The sequence below is a fragment of the Molothrus aeneus genome, chromosome 1 (genome assembly GCF_037042795.1).
Source record: "Molothrus aeneus isolate 106 chromosome 1, BPBGC_Maene_1.0, whole genome shotgun sequence".
In the NCBI taxonomy this organism is placed as follows: domain Eukaryota; kingdom Metazoa; phylum Chordata; class Aves; order Passeriformes; family Icteridae; genus Molothrus; species Molothrus aeneus.
This window is the reverse complement of record NC_089646.1, coordinates 23,072,681-23,088,965: the sequence shown is the minus strand read 5'-3', so window position 1 is coordinate 23,088,965 and position 16,285 is coordinate 23,072,681. Positions and strand designations below refer to the sequence as shown.

Here is a 16,285-nt window from a genome sequence, read left to right as displayed (position 1 = left end):
AAGAGTCAATTAACATAAAATCTGCCAATTCTGATTTCAATCTGTTTATTTAATACTGAGTTTTACCACTGGCTGGAGTTGAGGTTGAGCTCATAACTTGTGCAAATACTAAGCTTGGGAACACTTCTGCAAAGAAAAATCAGTAGAAGATATTGGGATGATGCTCTAATTTGTGATACAAATTTCAAGAAACTAATTCTTATGAAGAAAAATAACTTTCAATTGTTAAATATTCATTTACAGGAAAATCTCAAAGTTTGATGATCAAACCTTGAGAATATCTAATTAGATCTACTCTGTAGTGATATTGATGTCATAAACAGATACCTAAAACTCCAAACAGACCATGGGGGCCTAATGAAATCAGGTTCTGCCAGAAATTTCCTTTGAAGAAACCTGACAGATGCACATTCACTGTAGGTTTAGTCACCTCTGATTATTCTACCAACGAATAACTAATCCCACATTGAGGGAAACACTTCTTTTAATCACTAACATAAATGACAGTTCAGTGTAAACGTGGTTTATATTATATTTTTCTTACTAAAAAGGACTTACATTTCTAGTTGACAAAAGCCACTCCCTGTCCTGCTAAAGCCCAAACACATAAATTCTCAAGGGACTAACACAGGCCCTGAATTTCTCTCTTTGAATCCCACCATCTTTTAACCTCATACTAGACAAGAGTTATGTTGTCTTAGTAGAAGCCAGTGGATTAAAGATACTTCATAATTCTGATATTTATTAGGGCTGAAAAAACAGAAGATCAAAGGGTTTCATGAGAGATGAAGGATTTAAATTATTAATTAGTGCTGTCACTGGAACTTAGGAGTCAAGGCAGTCTCGTACAAAGAGTGTGGCAGCCCTCACTTGAACAGGAGCAGGTAAGAGTTTAGCCCCAGTTCACATCAGTTCAAACTAGCCAGCAGCTCATCCAAGCACAGGGGCTGTACTTGACCTGTGCCTGCTGGAAGGAGTCACCTGGGAAGGGCAGCAGGCAAAGCAAGCAGTGCTGAGCACATCCTCCTCCTGCACGCCCCTCACATCTCTCCACACCCCACTGGTGCTCATAGAAAGAGAAGTGTAAGACAAACATAGAGATATCCCTTATAAATAAGGGCCTCTTACAACTGTGGACAGTGACAGTCACAGGGGATCTGCTGAGAGATGCCACTGATCAGCAAACTGGAAAAAGCAATGGTGCGCAGTGGCAGCTGGCAAATTAATTCAGTATTCTCCCTACCCTTCCAATCATGCTTACATGGCCAATAAGGTACCATTCTGTAACTCTACACTGTATTCTATCCTAGTTTTTCTACTAAGTTTTCCAGAGCAGTCCTGGGTAAGTAATATAATAGACTTACTTTCTTCAGTTTTGTCCCCTGTTATAAGAGGTAATAATACTAAGCCACCTCCTTAAACTGCATTGCAGGTTGAAGCACAGCACATATAGTGTGATGTTCTTTTTATATATTCAACTATGGAGAAAAACTTTCCCAATCTTTATTTTAAATGTTCAAAAATTCACTCAGTAAGTGATCAATACAGTCAATGATTCATCTTCTAGTTAGAATCCTAGTAATTTATTTTAGTACTTACTCTACTTTAATAATTTTTTCACCATTTGGCATTTTAGTTGAACATCTAGTTGTCATTAGTTTTCTATCTAATTCAACTTTAAGTTCCTATTTTTATTAAAGATTTACAATGTTAGAGATTTCTTTAAAACATTTTATAATCCTATGTCATAACTTGCCCACAAAAATCAGTTAAGGAAATAAGTTAAAAAATGAGGGGGAGAAAAAAAGAAAGCCTAGCTGGTAACCATAAAAGTGCCTTTTTGTAACCCATGAATATGTATTCCTTTTCCAGCCATCTGTTATCCTCAGATGAAAAGAGGATTTCATTTGTAGGACACTAATTTCATACAATTTTCAAGAAATAAAGAAAAGGTTAGGAAAGTTTAGGTCATTAAGGCAATATGAATCAGAGTAATTTTGAAATATTAGTCTAAATAAATAGGCCATAGCATGAACAAAAACTTACCTGTGAACTGGACTGTTGTACATGAAACTTATCAGGGAGCTGTGAACACAACATCTCACATGGGCATAAAGTAAAGTTTGGGGAATGACTAAAAAATGGCAGCTTGACCATTGCAAGCTTATGGCACTTACAGCAGATTGAACATAAAAGACAATCAGAGTCAAAGAGATCTCATGATGAGTAAAAGAAATTCTGCAACTTGAAAAGCAAAAGTCAGAACAGCAATTAGTCCTGTCAGCCATCCTCAGTGAAGGTTTCAGCATCATAATATAAAAATCAAAATACACATGTCATCCCTTTTCTTGTGAGCAGCCATCCACAGTCACATTTATGAAATTTATGGTCAGCTATATTCATAGCACACACTGCAATACATTATGCCAGTAACAAACAGTGGTAGTTCCCTCTGGTTATTCAAAGATTCCCTGCTGCCTCCAGAATAACACAGCATGGAAACAAGGCCAGTACAGAGCATGATTACTCTCCACTTTGCACCATGAACTCCCTATTGACTTTTAAGGTGAATAATAAAAGGTACTGCCTTTGATGCAGATAAATATCAAATGCCTGGGCTCCCTGAAAAAATACATTTCATCTTTGGATACAAGTTGGAGTCACCTTGAAAACAAAAAATCAGATTTTTGAACTGAAATGGGAGAGGTGCTTGGATGGAAGGACTGCCCTATATCAGCAGCCTTTGAGCTCCTGTTGTCAGCACTAGCTTCTACTGTGCTCTGCTCTGTGCTCTACTGAGCTCTCATATTAATAGTTCAAAAGGATAGGGATCAGAATTCATTAAAACAAGTGCTTCATTAAGGGTAAATTGAAATTATGTAATTTTGCGATAGAGAAAATAGACAAAAATATCTTGATGGAACTGCTGCAAATTCTACACATTTTTTAAAAATACTATGAGCACATGCAATTCAGTAAAGGTGCCCAAAAAGGTAAAGGTACAGTGAAAAATCACATGGATAGTCAAGAGGCAGATCAAGATCCCAGCTGAGATACCACTGGCATGCCTCTCAAAACACAGACACGTGCTGTGCTAGCAGCAGTCACAGCTCACATCTCTTTAACTGAGGGAGTCTTTTTTAATTCTTTGCCTTGAAGGGCAACTGAACACAGTGGGAGAGGCTGGAAAGCACGCCAACACAGAAAATTGCCAAAAGCACAGGTTTTTCCCTTAAGTGCAATATGCAGAGTTCCCAGCGGGGGAATGCAAGGCCTCCACACTGCTTTGCAAGGGGCTCTGGTTGGCAGCAGCTCCCTTGTGCTGTCACCAGCTTCATCTCCAGACTCTCAACTCACATCAACACTTATGTGCCACAGATCGAGCCAGATCTCACTGCTGTATGTTCAGGTAAATTTATAAACAAGCTCAAGAGGCAGCAGGAAGACACACATGTCAATACACAGACAGGCAGCACTTCCTCAGCTCAACTACACAGTGAAATGATACAGGAATTCAAAGGCCACCCGGTGCTTTGCACCTACTGCATGGCAAACGTCCAAGGTGTTAATCAAATACAGAGTCAATGGAACTTGCATCATATTTTACAGTGTTATCAGTAAATTAGTCTGCCCACCCCTCCAAAAAATTTAACATTAAAATAAATCCCTTCAAAGTCATCTGAATTTCGTGCAGTAAGCAGCCTCTTGTGGCTTTCTACAACTAAGTAAAATATGAGAACCTAGCCTGAATGGAAGTAGAAAATGAACATGCCAAGATGAGTTTCATTACACACGTCTGATGTGCAACACATGAAATCAAATAGATTTACCTATTGATGCAACTGTCAGCCAGAAAAAAATGACTGCTTGGCTGTTTCTCCTATAAACAAAAAAGCCCAGCCTAAGAGAATACTGCTTCACTTCCCTCAATAACACAGTCCTCTTCACTCTGCTGCTTCTTCACCCCAGGGATTCATTTTTATCTGACTACAGAAAGAGAAATCCATCATCCAGTAAAAGGAATTAGCCCATTTCATTTCACTTTCCTGGAATACAACCACAGATGCTCAAAAAGATAGAAAAGCAATGGGTTTTATAGGAAGACAAGGGCTGGGTACCATTTATCCTGCTCCAAGGTGCAAAAAGCCAGGGTTGTTCTAAAAGCAAGTTACTGTACATATTACTTTAAATCTTAGGAAGGGAATGGCTGATTTTGTGTCTTTTCAGGCAGGTATGCATCTTTTAGACTCTCTGAATAGCATGCTAAGATTAAGAATGTTTTATTCCATCATTATGATCAGCAGGGGAAATAATTTTAAAAGCTGAAATGTATCTCAGGAAATGCATAAAAAACTCCAAACTCAACTACTTGCCACATGCATCTGGTGACAAATACTGAGCAGAACAATTCTGAGTATAAAGCATAATTTAAAATAGCTCAATACAATCTTAAATGTTCCAACTTTAACTACAGTTAAAGAAATATCTCAGAAACATTTTGGCAAAACAAAGAAACCAAACATTAAAGTTGGTTATTAGGGATTCTCAAACATTTTGAGCAAAATCCACTTGTTGTGTGTTACCAGCTCCAGCTTTTCCATCGTGTGTCTGCATTCTGCATTGTGTCATGAGAGCTTAATCCTTCAGCAGTCAAACTGGGCACATACCAAAATGAACAGACCTCTTTTGCTCATTTGTATTCCCACTGAGTCTGCAGGCAGGGGAACACAGTGATGCATATCACAGTCTCACCCTACATACCCATATCAGAGCCTAGGAAAAAAAAAAATCTCTATCCCTGTATCATTTTAAGATAAAGCTATAAACAATCAGAGTAAAGCTGCTTGAAAAGCAGCAGCCAGGTCCAGGTCTCAGCCATAGAACCATGGAATTGTTTAGGGTGGAAAAGACCTCTGAGTCCAACCATTAACCCAGCACTGCCAAGCCCACCACTAAAACATGTCCCTAAGTGCCACATCTTTTAATCACTGCAGGGATGGGCCAGAGCCAATGCATTCACCCCACACCTGCTCACCCACATTCCCCAAGAGTCCATCACAGCAGTGATGCTCTTCCTTCTGTGGGGACACCACATAGGTCAGAGATTGCTCACCTTCTCAGGGGACAGAAGAGGTAACAGGGCTACATTACCTCAACAAACAAGTCCTTTTGAAATAGCAGATAACACCTGTAGTGTTTCCCAAGTTCTTAAAGTACAACCTCCTCCTGCCATGAAGTAATTCAACTGTCTCTATAGTTCAAGAAACAGAAGCCTGGACTGGAGGTGTCAAATCTCAATAGTGCAGGATAATATGGAAATTATTCCACTCTCAGCAGGGAAAAAAAAGTCAAATTCAAACAGGTGACAGAGGACTACTATAATAGTAGAAATACTCTCTGCATATGAATTCTCATCCACACTCTAGTTGCACATACTTTTTGTCAGAACACATTTCAAAGACCTTGCAGAAGATGTTACAAGGCAACAGGACAAAGCCATACATAATTGTTATAACTCTCACTACTTATTCAGAACAAGTTGTTTGTAATAGAGAATGCAGTGTACCCAGTAATTCCAATTTATTATTCAAGTACTATTAAAATCATTGAAGTATATATTTCAGGTTTGCAGGCAACTCTACCAAAAAGGAGTATTTCTAACCAATCTACACTTCATAACATGTTCACTATTAATGCAATAGGTTCAGGGAAGGGTTTTGCTTTGTTTTTAAATTTCTGTTTGTTCCACTGACTGATGGGACATCCAGTGACTCTGTTGCCTTAGTACAGTCTTACTGAAAACTGAGACATATGGACTGACTGTCATCAGATACTCACTGTGATTTTACTAAAGGATTTTAGTAATTAGGCACAAGCTGAAATCTATACTGTTCTCTCATATTACATAGACTCCAATAAAAAGCTTACACATGTATAATGTCTGGAACTTATGGTAATGCATAACTGAGCCATTAGCAGCACAAAGCAATAGCCTTTCCTTGAAGAAGGCTGCCAATGAAAGACAATACCTGCAGTGGCGTAGCACAAGTGTGAATACTTCTTCTACATTTAGAATATGTTTTTATTCCTATCAGCTGTTATTATGCTTGTCAATACCTAAGCAAGCTATTGAGAGATGAGGGAACCCTCATTTTAATTTATTACAAATATTCAGTGAAACTAGATAATTTTCAGTACCTCACCAAGTTAATGAACCTGGAAAATGTTCAGACATATTTTCTTTTTTCACATAGTTATTCTGTCCCACGACCATCATGGTATTCTCTGCTGGAACGGCAGTGTTGTCTCATGTATTATTGACTAACCAAAGTTTTTAAATAAAGATATCACATGTACCAAATCCCTCTTTTACAACTTCTTTGTTATTATTGGAAATTCGATTATGAAAACGTCATTAAATATGTCAAATGACACAAGGCACTCTGCTTCACAATGGATAACTCTAAATGGAAGCACTGGCTGAAGAAGTATATTTTAAGTGTGTTTACTGAGTTATTTTATGCAATATAAAAGCGCTTAGGGCATTTGGGGATAAAAAAGCTACAACGACTAACATTTAAGTGGCTGAAAAAATATGTGACATGTATGAAGTAGATTATTTTGAGGTAGAGTAGTTGCAACAATTGTAAATAAACTATTGTAAACAAACTAAACCTAGAGTAGTCCAAAATTCCATTAATTCCCTTCATGCTGTTTTATTAAAGTTTTTTAATAATGATAAACAAAAATGAACAACTTATCACATATATTCAGCATTGTTCTCAGACCATCATAAAACTCTACCTGACAGCATATTTTGCTTTTACCCCAGGAATGAATTTGGTATGGATACCAAAGAAGTAGCACAACATTGAAGTGCAAACAAAACATCAGATTAACAAGAACCTCATCTTGCTCTGGTGTATGCAATGTGCTACCTGTGCACTATGGTCTCAGCCCCTTTCACTAGAGCACATGGCAGTCAGTAGCACTTTGATTCAGAGATCTGTGTACATGTTCAGCAACATCAGTTGATACGTTCTGCTTATCTTTATTTACACACAAAATTAAAAGAAAACAAAACACGACTTACTTGCTTTTTCCTTTGTATACTGTAGCATAGGATCCTTCCCCTAGTTTTTCCAGTTTTTCATATGAGTCTGCTTTTCCAAACTTAGGGCTTGTAGGCTAAACAAAACAAAAAAGAAGACCTTTCAGCATTGCACCCGTAACATTAACTGCTTTGACTCAACCTTTAGAGACCAAATATCATTATCAAGGCTCAAAGACATGCTGGTTTTCAGTAACCAACAAAAAAAAAATAATAAGGAAAAAACCATTAATATTTATTCAACAACCCAGATGGTAGTTGCTAATATCAATCATACAGTTACATCACTGGATCTATCAAAAAGATTTTGTTCTTCACCAAAGAGAGGGTTCTGTTTTATTTTTCACATATATCACTTCATAGAGGAAAAAAGACCATTAACAACTAAAGCGTTCTTGTCTATGTTTAGAGATCTAAAGAGCATCCTTAATCTGCCCTACAAAATCAGACTAGTAAAGCTGTTTAATAATTTTTTTCTTACTTACTTTTTTAGACTAAAGCCCATCCAAAAACATTGCTCTAAGTAGTCAGTATCCCATTAAATCACTCATTGTTCAGAGCGTGGTCAAAATGCTACAGGAAAGCATCTTTAATGATGTCATCTTCTGAATTATGGTTAGAGTCTTCAGATGTAGATATAAACATATCATACTTTAATGTACATTTTATATAGTTGATAAAAGTCCTGTATCCTTAATATTTGCAGCCTAAGTGAGGAGTCAAAAACTGAACCAAGCTAAGGAATGATTCTTGCTCAAAGGGCCAGACAGCTCAGCTGGCCTTTGTGATAGACTGATACTTGCCCCCCCTTTACACAGTCCTAACAGGGAATAAATCAACTCTGCAAAAACAGAAATTCACCTGACATTAAAAGTCTCCATTCTGAAATTCTGAGAAAATGTTTTTCTTTTTTGAAGTGCATCCTCTTTTCCCACATTTCCCCATTTTCTAGTTGTCTGGAAGGAAACAATTTTATTTCTTCTCCAAGATCAGATGAACACTGCAAGAAACTGACCTGCAGCTGCCCTTAGCCACACCTACATATGTTTTAGACTGCAGTGCTCAGATATCCTTCCTGTCCTAAACCAACCAAAAGATCATAGAGAAAGTTGGGAGAGTCAGCACTATACTCAAATCACACACAGTGAATGATTTGATAATATTCTTGCTATCGCTACACAGAAAAGCAGACAAGCAAACCCAGCATGGTTAATGTTGAATTCAGCTGGGATGAGCCATGTGCACCTGTACAACTGGTACACTCACATTTGGGATCCTATGTCTGATTTACAAAAAGTATCCATGTATCAGTCTTTTGAAAGGAAGCAAACATTACAGTACAGGGCACATCTGTGTGTAAATTCTTGCTAAGCCAGGGTTGAAAGTTTTAAATCAACTGACCCTAAAAATTGCTTCTATTTAAATAGGCAGAGGCATCCCAGGTAAGCTGACATGGTGCCTCATAATTGGCCACCACACCCCATTAACCATTAGCAAGAAAATGCAAACACTCTCTTTATTCAACTATTCTTCATTTGTCTTATGTAAAAATTCTGGCACTTTGGCAACTATACACCTTTTTTTGATATCAATATTCCAGCTTTCTATTCAATGGCATAAGGGCATACATATACATGTTTGCAAAATTGAGCCCTTTCACCTCTCTCCAATACAAAGAACAACCTATTATTATTTTGCTATCCAATTCCTAAGTATTAGTAGATTTACACAAATTTGTCATAAGGAAACTCTCAGATCTTTTTCCTGCTACATTATTTGGAGCACTTCATTACAGATAAGGCAGTAATAGTTTTGGTTTCCAATCCATGCTTAAAAAGGCATTCTGCCTGGTTAAAAAAAATTAGGATTATTTAATCACAGCTTTATTATAGATGTCACTAATAGAGGTGACTAAAATATTTATTCAAGTAGACTTCTCATTGAACTATCCAATTATGGACTAATATAACATTAAAAAACTTCAGAAAAGAAGTGGTTAGATGTTTAAATGTCTTGCATATAATGAAGAGGGAGTGCAAAGTATTTCCCAAATTGCAGGCTGCAATGAACACACAGTGAGTAGCTTTGTTTGGAGTGGAAATGCTGCCCTAGTTAACAGTGAATAGTTCACTGTTGCCTTCCTCATAACGAGACAGAGAAAGGACAGGGTGCATACATGTGTTTCACATTGACTCCTATTTTCACACTGAGATTTGCTTTTATTCTCTACCTCTGGAAACCATAATCTAAAGGTCACAACAACTTGTAAAGATCCTAAGATCTTGATAGGAAACAGGATCCCTTTAATCAATTACCACACCGTAAATCATCAACAATAATTATTCCTATAACCTCAAGCTCATTTCTCCGTAGTCCAGCTGCCAGAAGCACAAACTGGAAGTCATGACTTTTGACTCATTTTCCTCCTGGAAGTGCTGCATGCACCATCCTCTGCCCAAAGCCCTGGCTGGCACCTTCCCCTGCCCAACCCACAGCACCTCTGCAGTGCAGCTCAGCTCTGCTCTGACGGCACCATCATACTGGATTGCCCAGTTCTCCACTGCGAGATTTCCCTTTGTGAGAATGGACATTATTTTACCTTCCATTTGTAATCTTTAAAGGCTTACAATTCTTGAAGGCATGTGGTGGAGAAAAGCACTTCATGGGATTTTATTAAAAAAAATTGAGGCAAAAGAATATACAATAATAATATAAATAATTTTTGATACTTCTTAATGAAATGCCAAAACACTCATCATATTGCAATTATTTTAGACAATGAAGGGACAGCTTCACCATTCCTCCAAAACTTTCCCCATTTTTTAAAAATAAAATCTCATACACTATTTCAAATTTTAATTACAAATTAGGAAGTTCCAATACTACTTATATTTCCTTTTATTTCTGGATTATAAAGGAGGTGAAGACAGAAATAATGCAAAAATGCATAACTTTTCAAAACCTAAGTTTTAAGCTTAAATGAATCTAAATAAAGGAATCAGAATAATTTGAAATTCTACATGACTGCTGAAAACTATAACCATTTCAGCCTACCTTCCTTTATTATTACAGTCCCTCATACATATGGGTATTTTTTCAGCTTCATAGATATGAATTTCATTATTCAGATTCCTCCACATTAACCTGTCCTTTTCACCCATTTCTGTTTAAAAAAATATTATTTGTTACAGAAAGGTTGGTGGCTTTTTATTAAATGCTAATATTTAAATAAAATCTAGAAAATCCAATTTTAAGTACAATTTTTTCTTTCAAAGCATTTTATTACTTCTGGTAAAATACATGGGAATGTGTATACACAGAGATTTGTGTTTGTTAAATCACAGGATTCCCTTACTCTGCCTGGGATGTGGCTGACTGAAATACACATAGTGAGTGAGACATATCCAGAGCACATCAGATGTGCTTGCATCAGCCACTGACAGACATCACAAGCAGCAGACTCACAAGAAATTCCCTGTATTTTACATAACTGGTGCAATCCCCCAGTTTGACCCAGACAATATTTCTCAATGGAAAAGAGTACTGGTTTTAGCTGAACACATGTATTTTGCTAAGTTTTTTCAAAGCTTCTCTTTGAGGCTCTAACCTTACAATACTTCTATGGCTATTATTTTTCCATTTCTCTTGCTCCTTCTTACTGCTTTTTAACCCTCTAAAACACCAAGAGAGAATCACAGAATTATTTAGCTTTGAAAAGATTTTAAACATCACCAAGTCCAACTCTAATCCTAACACTGCCAAGCCCACCACATTTGTCCCCAAGCACTACATCTACACACATCTTTTAAATATCTCCAGCGATTGTGACTCAGTCTTTTCCAGTGAAAAGACTGAGCAGCCTTTTCCAGTGCTTGGCAACACTTCTACGTACTAAATACCATTGGGACTACTTATGCTTAAGGAAGCCTGTTGCTCCATGTTAGAGCTCCTCATTTGCTACAAAAAAAAACCAAACAAACAACTTAGAAAGCTGAGAAAAAACCCCCAACACCTAGGTGGCATATGTGACCAAGACTGAACTATCTAAAAGCAAAACGTTAAATAGGCGGTAAACAACCAGGCAGCAAGAAACTGATACAACTGGAAAACTCACTGCAAAGTGAACTTGCATGCTCTGGAGAAATCTTCCAAAGAACTCAAATGGGAAAGTTAAATTAATTACAGAGACAAAAGAGAGTAAAGGTCCTCATGCCTCTGAAGAACAGTCCCAAGTCACTCTGAAAGTCAGCACAGGTTGTGGTAGATCATGTTATCCCCAAGAGGACGTGGGCAACTGGAGCACAGAACAATGCAGATCTTTCCCCTCAGGAAACTCACGGGGAATTTTACTTGTTTGCCTTCACATTTCACTTTCCTTGAAAATAGTTTTCATTAGATAACTTTCTTATTATAAGCCTACATTTTTCCCAGTGCTAGATCAGTTCAAGAGCACCACTAAGCACAGAAGTGAGCATTTTTAGCAGCATGGCTTGCAGTAACCAAGATCAGATAATTTTTTCCCCTCTGGTTAAGGAAATACAGATCATAGTAACAAGGATAGAGAGAGTATGCCAAAATATTGAGTACAGAAATAGAAGAAGCTAGTAGTTCAAACTGACGTGAGAGTATTAAAAATAACAAAAGAAAAAAGAAATGAGAAGAAACTGTGTTTTCTGACCACATAGTTTCAAACAGCTGTTTCATTGATACAGCCTGTAGGAGAGATAATAGGTTTAAAACAAGGTCTGGCAGTGTGAATCCTTGCACTACATTGCCACCTGAATACTTTCTCAGAATGTTTCAAAATCTATGTAATAAAGAAGGCTTTAATGGAAAATTACACAGAAAATCACCTGACTATTCCTATAGAAGCTGTGTGGGTTATGTTCTCATGCATTTTTCATAACTGCAGAACAGCTTGTGAATGTCACACTTAACTACCACACTCCTGAGTCTAAGTTTTAAATAGATCCTTTTCTCTTTTTTTTTTAACTGGGGGATATTAAACTTCAATATAAAGCTACCATCAGGAGAAAAATATTATTTTCACAGTACCTCTGTAAACTAAAGAAAAATCAAAAGTGAATATCTGCTTTGTTATACACCTGAAAAGAAATAAATTGATTGCTAGAAAAACTTGAAAGAAAAATACAGGCCAAGAAGCTCAACTGAGATTAAATCACAAGAATCACAGATAATTACTTTTTAAGCATTTTGTCTTCTTTGTCACGAGACTAAACCTTTCACAAAACCAGATGCAGTTTCCACACTAATTGCAGGTTGCATCCTACCTATAATAATAGGCCAATTTGACCATATCTTGAAAGTGGGACTGTTTTCTAGGGCAATGTTCAAGGGATACAAAGATGTTCAAGCATTCAAACCAAGCCTCAGCCTCAGTTCTCCCACTCTCTGATCCATTCTGCTGCTTGCATCTTCCTAACCCTTTAACACACAGCCATAAATTAAGAGCAACCTGGGCTGAAGCAACCATAGAGCTCCCTGTGAAGGGTGCAGTTTTTAAAGCTCTTCACTTGTTCTCCAGGCTATTAGAGCACAGGAGCTGGCTCAACTGCCACATTTTATCTGCCTTTTCATCCAGAGAGTATCCTTTAGGTTAAGGATTTATTAATGCTTCCTTTGTGCCAGTAAAGAACACTCCACTCTCTACACCAAGCTCTGAAATTATCCTACCTTCATAAAACACATCAACCAGGAAGGATGCAGCTCCCCTAGTAATTTACAGGTTCCTAACTGGAGAAGGTTGCCTACATCTGAACAGGAAGAGAGGCAAGATTGGCACAGCAAGTGATTATTTTGGTAGACAGAAATGATGCCTAGCTTTCAGGGAAAATCCTGACATTAGAGTCCATTTTAAAATTAGATTTCTTACACAACTTATTTTAGATGTGCTAACAGGATCAGTAGGATCATTATAGGATTCATGCTTTTTTCCTTGTGCTTTTTGGAGGAAAGTTGCATGTATCAGAAGTGAAAATTAATAAAGGTTACAGAAACAGAAGAAAGGCTGCTCTCCCAAAAAAAGTACAGAGTCAGTGCAGTAAAGCACTGCTTATTGCAATTATTTTTATTTGAATATTTGGGGGGTTTACATTTATCTGAGTTATACAACATTAGTGTTTTGCTTGATTTTGTTTTAAAAAGTAACTGACAGGTAGGAACATATACCTCTGCATGACACTTAAATTCACCACCAGGGAGCTTAAGCTAATTCAAGGAGAACAAACTGATGCGTATCACTACATAACTAAATCTTGAGCAGATGGCTACTTTATACAGCTTGCAATATTCTATTTATATATGGTGCAAAAGTACTATTTTAGTGTATAAAATGTGTACTCTGAATACACCAAAACTTTACCTTGCACTGGAGAGTTTGATCATGTGACTAAAGAGCAAGGATCTCAAATAAAATTTTGAGATAATTAGAATCAAGCCATCTTTTAAAACCAGCTGTTTGGGGCAGACTGGCACATGATTGTTTTTCAGTTGTGATTTTTTTGTCTAGTTTATTATGTAGTATTAACTTTTTTTCATTTAAGGAGAAAAGAAAAGCATTTTCTTGCCTTAGTAGACAAAGGACTCAGCATGAGAACTTTAGAAAAATAGATAGAGAGATGGATAAGTATGCACAGCTATAGTTATATGTATATTTTATATATATACACACACAACACATATATTGTGTTGGGATGGACCAGAGAAAAGGTTTGTCAAGCCAAATTCCCTTTAACAGTGGCTGACAGCCAATGCACAAGTAGGAAAACACCTACTTCACTACATCCAGGTTATCCACTACTCTGTTGTGATAAAGAAATAATTCTGTTTTGCTGGAAAATTCATCTCATAGCAACATACAATTTCAATCAGCATAAGCAGTTTGGAAATCACTCCCATAGATGTTTTCTTATGTTCAAAGTAAGTAGAGAAGGTGGGAAGATTCCAAGTGTAAAAATTTTTTAAAAATTTTGTCGAACAAGAAGAAACAAACAAAAAGTTCTAAATTCTGTCTGTACACTACTGCACTAATTAACAGAACAGGAATTCTACCAGGTTGCAACAAGGTGTGACATTAACTGCAGAAAAATATTTCAAGTTCAAAAGAAAGAGATTTATTTTCCAGATGACAATCTGTGTGAGGATCATGGAGCTCCAGCTTCCCTAAACCTCTGTGTGTTTCATCTTTCTCATCACAAAGTGCAGTGCATTTCAAAAGTATGGACTACACAAAATGGGCAACACACCACCTGCAGAGTATTTTGTAATCTTTACCCAACACTGAAACTGATACCTGTCAGAGAGGTGATAAAGCTGCTGAGATAAATCAAAACTGAAACTGACACCCCAGGGCATTATAAACAAGGTCTTTCAGGTCACATCTTGAAAAATGTTATTTTTCTGAGACAAATAAAAGACTTTTACCTGAGCAGAAGCAGTGAGTGATATGGAGACTGCAAGCCTTGGCCATGAACCTTCTGTAAGACATCATTTCCACACCTGATGGCTACAGAGGACTTCAAATGATGAAAAGAAAAGACTAAATGGAAGTCTAACTCTAATTCTGTTCCTCTACTAATCAAATAGAGAAAGAGAAAATTGAAGGTAGCATATCTCTATCAGAATATCTTAAAATAAAGCTTACAGAAAGCAGAGCCAAAACTGAAAAATAACTCCACAGCTGTAGCCCATGTGACCCAGAGGGCATAGCATGTTCAAGAATATTTACAGAAACTGAAATGCTTGCTCAGACTGGTATAACCTATACAAGAAAGAATTTCCAGAGAACCAAGTATGAACTCAGTAAGGGAGAATATGCAGCTGACTTGGAAGAAAAAGATGTAATGATCAGAAGAGCAAGTAGCAGGGGCATCTGCTAGGCAACCCTAAACCCTTTGTTAAAATTCAAGTATAATTCAAAACCACAGAATGATACACTTCTGCAACTAACCACATGGGTATCACTCAATAAAATGTGCATCGGGGCAACTACTGCCTGAAGCCATGTATTCAGGTCCTGGGAATAGGAATAAAGCATCTCGTTTGTCTCTGCCTTGGATGGCTGAACTCAGGTCTGCCAGGCAGGACCAGGTGTGACCTGATCAGCAGAGGGCTAACACCACCTTTTGCTGTGAACTGCTCTTTCTTCTTCGTTGGCATAAACACTTTCATTATTCCACATGCTCTTCCTTGTGAGGAAAAGTCAAAAATTACTAACAATGCCTCCAAGCAAAAGAAAGAACTAAGTCCACCAAACAGAGCTATAAAAATCAGAGAGAATTGCAGGAAGTTGAGAAATAAGAATTGTATTTGAAATTCCTTTGCACCTCCTGTACCCAGCAAGTCTGTGTGAGTCGCCGTGGATGAAGATTACCAAAAACATATGTTTAGCTAGGGCTCTAAGCAGCAGAATACTAGTAGAGGAAGCATTAATGTCATTTACATAACAAAATACTGGGATCATAGGAGATTGTATGGATGCAGTAGAGTGCCAGTCCTCTGGAAAAGATAAACATACCAAAAACACAGTTTCAAAAACATCTGCTTCAAAACTCTGGAAACAAAGCAGCTGAAACCCTTCAATGTTAACAGGAGAATGTCAAAAACTTTAACAGAAATTAGTAATAGTTTCTAAGAGGAACAGCAGAGATGAGGAGTGAGTTAATACCACTAAATACTTAAGATTGTCCCAAAAAAATCAATTAAATTAATAGTTGTCATGCCAAAAAATAATCGGGCATCACAAACAAGCAAACACAATGCAAATAGATTTTTCCATTCCTAATGATTGTAAAAGTTTTAAAGTAAGAATTCCTTGTCATGGACCCAGATGGAGTACACTGGAGACATCTTTGGCAGCAGCTATATAATGCCAAGTGATGGTAAAAAAGCAAATTTGTTTTTGCTACAGATGGTTACATTTTAAAATGTAACCTTTTCTAAAAAGGACAGTCCCCTGGAGAGGTGACATCTTACCCGCTAAATTCACACGGGTTAAACACAGCTCATCTACAGAAAATTAATCTCCTGCCATTTCTGTCAGAAGTCTGACAAGCTTCAGTCAAACTTCTGTAGGGAGGACATGATCTCCAGAAGATAGAGCAAAACAAAGAAAAGAAAGAAAAGAAAAAGGAAGAGGCAATCAACCTTTTAAAT

The 16,285-nt window shown here is 37.2% G+C and overlaps 1 protein-coding gene across 5 annotated transcripts in view; it reads right to left on the bottom strand.

Moving 5' to 3' along the window:
- Positions 1 to 16,285, bottom strand: part of CDK14 (cyclin dependent kinase 14) — a 344,883-nt gene that overhangs the window by 242,959 nt on the left and 85,639 nt on the right. For all 5 annotated transcript variants that reach the window (XM_066553161.1, XM_066553153.1, XM_066553178.1 and 2 more), the window contains one exon: positions 7,094 to 7,188. In XM_066553161.1, coding sequence (XP_066409258.1) covers positions 7,094 to 7,188 — 95 coding nt within the window. The remainder of the gene's footprint in view (positions 1 to 7,093; positions 7,189 to 16,285) is intronic.